Source organism: Verticillium alfalfae, genomic scaffold (assembly GCF_000150825.1).
Source record: "Verticillium alfalfae VaMs.102 supercont1.2 genomic scaffold, whole genome shotgun sequence".
Lineage (NCBI taxonomy): Eukaryota > Fungi > Ascomycota > Sordariomycetes > Glomerellales > Plectosphaerellaceae > Verticillium > Verticillium alfalfae.
Window position 1 is genome coordinate 3022374 of NW_003315037.1, and position 7832 is coordinate 3030205.

General features: G+C 58.5%; 3 protein-coding genes and 1 non-coding gene across 4 annotated transcripts in view; 2 read left to right on the plus strand and 2 right to left on the minus strand.

Moving 5' to 3' along the window:
* Positions 1–675: 675 nt before the first annotated feature.
* On the plus strand, positions 676–2014 carry VDBG_02400 (C6 zinc finger protein; the record flags this gene model as incomplete). Its single annotated transcript, XM_003008166.1, has 3 exons — positions 676–765; positions 900–1368; positions 1428–2014. The coding sequence occupies 3 exons, from the start codon at positions 676–678 to the stop codon at positions 2012–2014; spliced, it is 1146 nt and encodes a 381-aa protein (XP_003008212.1).
* A 324-nt stretch (positions 2015–2338) lies between these two features.
* On the plus strand, positions 2339–2410 carry VDBG_15041. Its single transcript has one exon. It is a non-coding gene; the product is annotated as a tRNA-Glu (tRNA).
* Positions 2411–3401: 991 nt separating this feature from the next.
* Positions 3402–4956, minus strand: VDBG_02401 (isocitrate dehydrogenase subunit 1; the record flags this gene model as incomplete). The annotated part of the gene is made up of 3 exons (XM_003008167.1): positions 3402–3486; positions 3576–4606; positions 4801–4956. 3 exons carry the CDS (start codon positions 4831–4833, stop codon positions 3402–3404), a joined length of 1149 nt encoding a protein of 382 aa, XP_003008213.1.
* A 2121-nt stretch (positions 4957–7077) lies between these two features.
* Positions 7078–7832, minus strand: part of VDBG_02402 (conserved hypothetical protein) — a gene marked incomplete at both ends in the record, with an annotated part of 1504 nt that continues 749 nt past the window's right edge. The window contains one exon of the mRNA XM_003008168.1: positions 7078–7768. Within this exon, the coding sequence (XP_003008214.1) occupies positions 7078–7768 (691 nt within the window). The remainder of the gene's footprint in view (positions 7769–7832) is intronic.

Here is a 7832-nt window from a genome sequence, read left to right on the forward strand (position 1 = left end):
TGGATGGGAGGCGAGTGCCACGTGGGGCAAGCGCGCTGTCGTGGCGACATACGTCAGGCATGCGCCGGATGAGCTGGGAAGACAGGTCACGAAGCAGCTGACGCTTGGAGTTGATGACTGGGGAAACATCTGCCGTTTGGCAGGTTGCGTAAGCGGGCGTGACTCTTGATACTCGCGTTCCTAGATGACGCCTGAACGATACGAGGCCGTCCTCGGCCAAGGCGGATCCGAAAGAGTTTTATTTTTCAAATTTGATTTACTTTAATCCTATCAGCAAGCCAACAAGCTTCTGTCGGCGGTCATCCTTACCATGGTGAACAGTTGTCATGATGATTGATGAGGTACCCGTGTAGCCGTCGTGAGTTGGCTCCTGTTGGCCGCTGCTCAACCGGGGACACCCCAGCCAGGTCATCGCACCGAGGCCAATCATACAGCCGTCTCGCACGCGGCGCGAGTACGAGGCATTTAGCCACTACTAGGCCGCAGGGTGCCGGGGCCTGAGCCGCTGGGGTGCATATCAATGTCCGCCTGGACGCCATCCGCGAGGCACAGCCAGCTAGCAAGGCAGGCACACCACCATCCATTTCCATCCTCTTTGTATCGAAGGGTAGGCATGCTGCACGCAGGCCCTGATGCACCTGCGCTCTGCCCGGCTGCCTTTCCCGTTGACGGAGCATGGATGAACGGCGTTCACGCCACTCAGCGCGACGATCGCACAAGAAGGTCCGTACGGGGTGCAAGAATTGCAAAGCCAGAAAGGTCAAGGTCAGTTTGTCCACAACGAAGCTCTCGCACGCTCTTTTTCCGACGGCCCCGCATGTCGGGAAGCACGCCGAGTCATCTCAGCCACCACCCCTTGATTTTTGGGCTTCGTCTTCTCACCAAGATTGATTCATCAGTGCGACGAAAAGAAGCCCGAGTGTACGCAATGCCTCAAGTATGGCGTCCTTTGCGACTCAGATACTGCGGTCTCGGCGCCGGCAGAGCCCGAGCCCGAGCCGCCAACGTCCGAGCCCGAGATGGAGCTCGACATGTTGGACCTTGAGCTCATGTTCCATTGGAGCACCGAGACGTGCACGACGCTGACACGCAACCCAACGGTCAACAAGTTCTGGCAGATCAACGTGCCCAAAATCGGGTTCCGTTGCGACTACGTCATGCGTAGCATGCTGTCGCTGGCGGCGCTGCACATGGCGTACGTCTGTCCGTCGCGGGAGGCCGAGCTGCTCGAGAGGTCGGTGCGGCATCACGAAGTGGCCACGCGCGGCGTCGCCGCTGTCGTGACGAGTGTCGAACAGGTATCGCGGGCCGGCGATCAACAGCTGGCGGACGATCTCTTTCTCTTCTCCATCCTGACCATGTTTTATGGTACGTCCCTGCCTGCTGTTGCGCTGTGTGCCGTTGGAGACCTCTCACTAATGGTGCAGCCATGTCCAACTCACGCGATCCCGGCGATGTTCTCCTTGGGACCACCAGCCAGGGGCCAGACTGGATCCTGCTCTTCACAGGCACGCGCCATCTCGGCGGTGTCAGCAACTCGGGCCACCATCCCACGAGCCCTCTCTATCCTCTCATCCGCGTCGCCATCTTCCGGTGGACGCTGACGCAGAAGACGTACACGCACCCGTACCTCGACCCGCTGCGCGCGCGGCTCGCGGCCGCCACTCACATCCCCGCCGACGTCCGCGCCGTCTACGACAAGGCGGTGCACGCGCTGCACCAGTCGTTTGGTCTGTTTTACGTCGAGAAAGACGAGTTGCTCGAGGGGTCGATCGACCTGTTTATCTGGGTCGGCAACGTGATTGAGGACTTCCTGCCGATGCTCCGAGAGGAGGCGCCCCGTCAGGAGGCGCTCGTCATTTTCAGTTACTTCTGCATGCTGCCGAAGAAGCTGCCGCGGCAGTGGTGGCTGAACCGGTGGGCGGACAGTATCAAGATTCGGACGTATGAGCTGCTGGATGCCGAGCACCGGACGTGGGTTGTCGAGCCGACGATGATCGATGGAGGTGGATGAGATGGATAAGATGAATGATACCAGCATGTTTGTAGGATGGAGTGTTACAATTATGGGCAACTTGGAAATTTCGGGACTGGTGCTCCTAAAGAATCCCAAGGTACCTTAAGGTAGGTACCTCAGTGTTTGTGCCTGTGTCACAGGTCCCTCGCTCCTGCCTTCCTGCCGTGCTGCCCCTGGCCTCCTTTCCCTTTCTTCCATCTCCTCCTGCCTCCATCTTCTCCTTCCTTCCCCTCACCCATTCCCCCTCGTCTCCTTTCTCCATATTTGGCCCTCCTGCCAGCTCCTCCCGCTCTTGTAGGCTCATGTCCTTACCGTCACCAGTCCCATATGGTGTAGTGGCCAACATTACGGACTCTCAATCCGTAGCCCCGAGTTCGATCCTCGGTGTGGGAACCTTTTGCTGCTGGAAAGGGCCATGGTGTTTGTGGTAGTCCGGGAGTGGTGACCTTGGTGAGGCAGCATGAATCATACACTTGTGCGTCTGTTAGGTGCCGTGATCTTGGTCTCGAATCGGTGCTTAGCGGTCAAAGGGCTTAATCAATATGACCAACACAGACAGGCCATCGTTAAGTTCAATCGTCATGCTTGGGACTTAGGTGATGCATCACCTTGTCATTGTGGTCTGTCGATACCCTGAGATGTTCACAGAGAAGCCAGTCACGCCCATCGAGTCCACCCCTATCACGTTCGCTTGACGTATAGCGCAGCAGCAGCAATGCCCCTCGCACGTCAAAAAAAGCGAGCAATCATATAGCTTCCTCCACACTCCAACAGGGCACGAGCGAGCTTCCAGTCTGAAAGGGAAAAAGTCATATATGCATTGCGTGACTCCTATGCTACGTACACAGACAAGACAGAGACAGAGAGAGTGTCATACAACTACAATCTCCCGCGTCCCCGCCCCCGCCGCGCTCCCACGCCACACACGCGCGCGCCAATCTATCCAGGTAGGGTGTTGGGGAGGGACACACGAGGGCGTTGCATCGATCCCTCTTCCCTGGCGCACCACACACACACATACACACAGAGAGACACAAAGACGTAGCGCCTGTTGCGTGTCTCTCTTTTTCGTCGTCCTGCAAGCGATCTCGTCCGTCCTCGGGTCAGGAGAGCGAGTCTCCCCATGTCTGTCGCGCGTTGCTTCGAAGTTTCTATCACAGCCGAGGAAGAGAGAGAGAGAGAGAGAGAGAGAGAGAGAGAGATAATTCTTTTTGGTTGGCGGAGGGAGTATGACGGAGGGGGTATGAAGCAGGTCGATGGTTTAAAAATAGGGGTCGGGGAGGGCGAGAGGTATCATGGGTGCAGGATTCGTTTCAGGGAGGGAGAAAGGGGGCCGCCGGGAGGGGGAGGGGGACCGAAAGGGCGGGTTGGAACCATGTCCCGTTTAGAGGGTCTCCATCTTGTCGAGGATGGCGCGGGTGAACTCGTGGGTGGTGGACTCGCCGCCCATGTCGCGGGTGCGGACCTTGCTGTTGGAATTGTCAGTACAACCGTTTTTTTTGTATTTTTGTTTTTTTGTTTTTTTTTTCTGCGACCTTGCACAGAGAGGAAAACTTACCCGTCGGCAATGACGGCGTAGACGGCCTGGGAGATGCGGTTGGCGTGGTCGTCGAGGCCGAGGTGGCGCAGGAGCATGGAGCCGGACAGGATGAGGGCGGTGGGGTTGGCCTGGTCCTTGCCCTTGATGTCGAGACCGACGTGACGGCAGCCGGGCTCGAAGACGGCGACGTCGCGGCCCATGTTGCAGCCGGGGACGATGCCGGGGCCGCCGACGAGGGCAGCGCCAATGTTGGACAGGATGCCGCCGTAGAGGTTGGGCATGACCATGACATCGAACTGCTGGGGGCGGCCGACGGCCTGCATGGAGGCGTTGTCGACGATCATGTCGTTGACCTCGAGGCTGGGGTACTCCTTGGCGACCTGGTGGAAGGTGGAGCGGAAGAGGCCGTCGGCGAGCTTCATAATGTTGGCCTTGTGGATGCAGGTGACCTTCTTGCGCGAGTTGGCGAGGGCAAAGTTGAAGGCAAACTTGGCGATGCGCTCCGACTTGGCGCGCGTGATAATCTTGAGCGACTCGACGACGCCGGGGACGGACTGGTGCTCGAGGCCCGAGTACTCGCCCTCGGTGTTCTCACGGATGATGCAGAGATCGACGTTGTTGTGGCGGGTCTGGTAGCCGGGGATGTTCTTGATGAGGCAGATGGAGGCGTAAATGTCGAGCTCCTGGCGCATGGCGACGTTGAAGGACTGGTGGCCGGAGCGCGAGATGGGGGTGTGCAGGATGCCCTTGAGGCCGAGCTTGTTGCGGCGGAGGGAGGAGACGGACTCGCGGAAGAGATCCTCGGTGCGGCCCGACGAGGCGTCAACACCGGTCACGTCGACCTGCTCCCACTCGACGGGGACGTTGTCGGCCTTGAAGATGGTCTTGACGCTCTCGGCGACCTCGGCACCGATACCATCACCGGGGATGAGGGTGACGGTGTACTTGCCGCCAAACTTGGTGGGCTTGAAGATGTCGGACTGGATGGTCGCGTAGGCAGCGCGGGCGCCGCCGGGGATGATGGGGCCGGCGGTGGCGGAGCGCAGGAGCTGGAGGGCAAGTCAGCATCAGCATCAGCATGAGGGCTTTGTTGATGGCACGGTAGCAGTGCCGTGTCGTGTCCTGCGATCGAAGCTTTTGCTGGCAGCATCTTCGGTTTTGCTCCCCGCCTCGGTCTACGAGCGAGCGAGGGACCGACGAGCACACGAGCCAATTGAGCGGCGGGAAAGGGAGCAGCACGTACCTGCGCGGTGGTGGCGGATCCTCGAGACAGCATTGTGACGGATGTGATGGTTTTCTCGACTGCGTAGGGAGGTGTGTCGCGAAAGCAAGAGGTCGTGGTCAAGGTCGAGGTCGAAGTCGAGGTCGAAGTCGAGGTGGCAGGCAGGCTGGTTTCGGGAACAGGACGAAGAGAAACAAAAAAGAGTGGATTGGATCGGGTCAAGTTGGAACCTGTAGAAGGCTGAAATGCCGCAAAAGCACTGGACCGAAGCCCCAGCGGTAGCCGGCGCGTGCCTGCCATTGGTGCGACGCCCTCTCGGCCGACCCCGCCTGCGAGCTCGGCTTCCGAGCCACGCGATCCGATGTTCACCCGTCGCCGACTTTGCCGAGCGGGTCTTTCTTCACAATGCTATCAGCCTTGTCGAAGTGAAGCTCTGCACTATGACGAGCAATACTGAGCATTGTTCTTCCGACAAGACGAAGGAATACGTGCACGATGACGAACAATCTTTGACCATGTCAACATGTATTTCCTATGTGTGTGTGTAGGTACTCATGATCCCCCGACGCGAGATCATCGACCATCACTCGTTGCACAGTATTCCCTTCGTCTTGTCTGAAGAACGCAATGGTCAACCTTGTTGGTTCACCTCATCAGTCAAATGGTTCACCTCACCGGTCAAATGGTTCACCCCATCGGTCAAAAATCAGGATCGGCCAGAATGGCTCGCCAATACTTCGAGTCATCACCAATAGTCCATCTCATCTACGTCCCTGAGTCCTCTTGGTGGTTCAGCGTTTTATTCCCATTTCTCGACCAATCTCCCGCAGTATAACATCATGCCCTCAACGGTCACGCCGACCCCTCGTAGATGTGACTGACACCGCCATCTCAATGACCAACATTGATTCCTGTGGACAACCATTGAATCGTGATTGTGATTCTATGGCACTCGTTCCCTTGCTCATCTGCCCATTGATGTCAGCATCCTTCTGGAGCACCCATCAGTTGGGTACGAGCGGAAATACGAGTGAAAGGGGGGAACCGAGTAACCTTGAAGGAGCAATGTACAAAAGCCGGGAAGACGGCTAGAATGGAGGGCATAGCGCTGAGGAGTACTTCAGGACGGGTTATACATTATCCTGCTTTCTACAAGCTATCCCTCATTCTATCCCTCATTCGTTGCTACATCCAGCCCCAAAAAGAGGCCCGCCATAGGAGAGGGATGGGGAATACACGTTTCGTCGAACGCTGGGACACCAATAGAGGTCGGTCAAACCGTCACAGCGTTTCAAATTCAGACGGATAAATGTACTACAGGACCCTTGAGAGCCTGTGGGGGTGGCGACGGGCACCTACAATCAACATAGGACGTACAGAGAACAGGGCTAAGCGTCAAAAGAGACTCCTCATGCAGATGACTAGTGCCTCGTAGTCAGAGCAAGATATTAATTCGTCTGCTCAAAGAACTCAATGAAAGACCCCTCAGAAATTGCTGCCCGTCCTTATTCGTCGAGAAACCAGTGCGAGGTTTTCCGTAGAAAATCTCATGCTGAGTCAAAATTCGTCACGATGCTCATGCATGGTTTTCCAAGAGTGGATGCTTGTATACGAATCATCATCTCGTTAGAGGTCTACCTCTTCCAAGTCAGGAGCATGTGAAGAGGCTCTATATTGAGACCGCGCCGAAGCCTATGAAAGCTGACCTGGACCTATATCTCGTATCCCACATTTCGGCTCAGGGAGACTGTCAGAGCATGGGCTTGAGCAGAGTCAAGAGGTCTTCCATACTAGGTCCACAGGCAATGGATTTTAGGTAGGGGGGAGAACATCTAAAGTTCTAGCCTCCGCAGTCCACATGTTTACGTTCTCTCGGTATCTGGCTCCTGAGTAGCCTGCTCGGTGGCTCTGCATCGGCCTCCTGACAGAGACTGATGGCTTGGAAACAAGCGTGATGCTGACGGCAAAACTTCATGATATATGCACGAGTATAATCGGGCAATCTTCATAACAGCAGAGTAAAGAAACGGCGGATCGGCACAACAGTCTAAGGAAGGGAAGGAGTGAAAGACCACTGGTCGATTCGCTGGTACGCAAATCTTGTCGCTCCCTTCATGGGCAAAACCACCAGATTCGCAGACGTCACCTCTTAAAACGGCCTCCATGTCTGCACTGGGCCTCCATGTTTGCACTGGGCCCCCCATTTCTAGCCCGATGAGTGAAACCACTCCGTCGTGGTATCGTAGGCACGACTCAACGAAACCGCACATCCAACACCACCAGGCGAGCGAACCCACACTACGCCCTCCACCCCCTGACCACCTCCGCCAGCGTCTCGTCACCGCCAACGTTGCCCGGAAACACGACAAACGGCACGCCCGGCCACTTGCCGCCGCCTTCGACACACCGCCACAGCGGCACCCCGGCCGCCGCCTGCCCGACGACGCGCGCCCGCCGCATGCCGAGCCCCCTGCCCGCCATGTCCGAGCTCGTAATGCCCCCCTTGGCCACGACGTACCGCGGCCGCGTCGCGAGCCCGCGCAGCACGTCGACGAGCGCCGAAGCGACGACGGCCCCAATGTCGAGGCTCGCGGCCTCGTCGGCGCCGACGACCAGCCCCCGCGACGTCATGACGAGCGTGTCACGCCCGCCCGCGACCGACGCCTCGGGCCGCCGCCACGACGCGCGCCGTTCTCCTGACACCGCGACGCCGCCGACGCGAGCAGCGCCGCAACGTCGACCTGGACGGTCGTGAGCGCGGCGCCCGGCGTCGCGCTGGAGGTGTTCGAGCTGCTTCGTCGTCTTGGGCACGTAGGACCCGGCCATGATGAGGCCGCCCGCCGGCGGCGACAGACGACGAAGACGCGGCGTCCGAGTCGCCCAGCTGGAGCTGCGCCGCCGTGATGGGCGCGATGGGCTTGATGCCGAGCCGCGCCGACACGAACGCGGCGCCCGTGCGGTAGAGAAAGCGTCGCGGCCTGTGGCCGGCCTGCGCACCGCCGGCGTCTGTCGACGCAGCGCGCAGCAGCGCCGCGACGACAACGTCGACATCC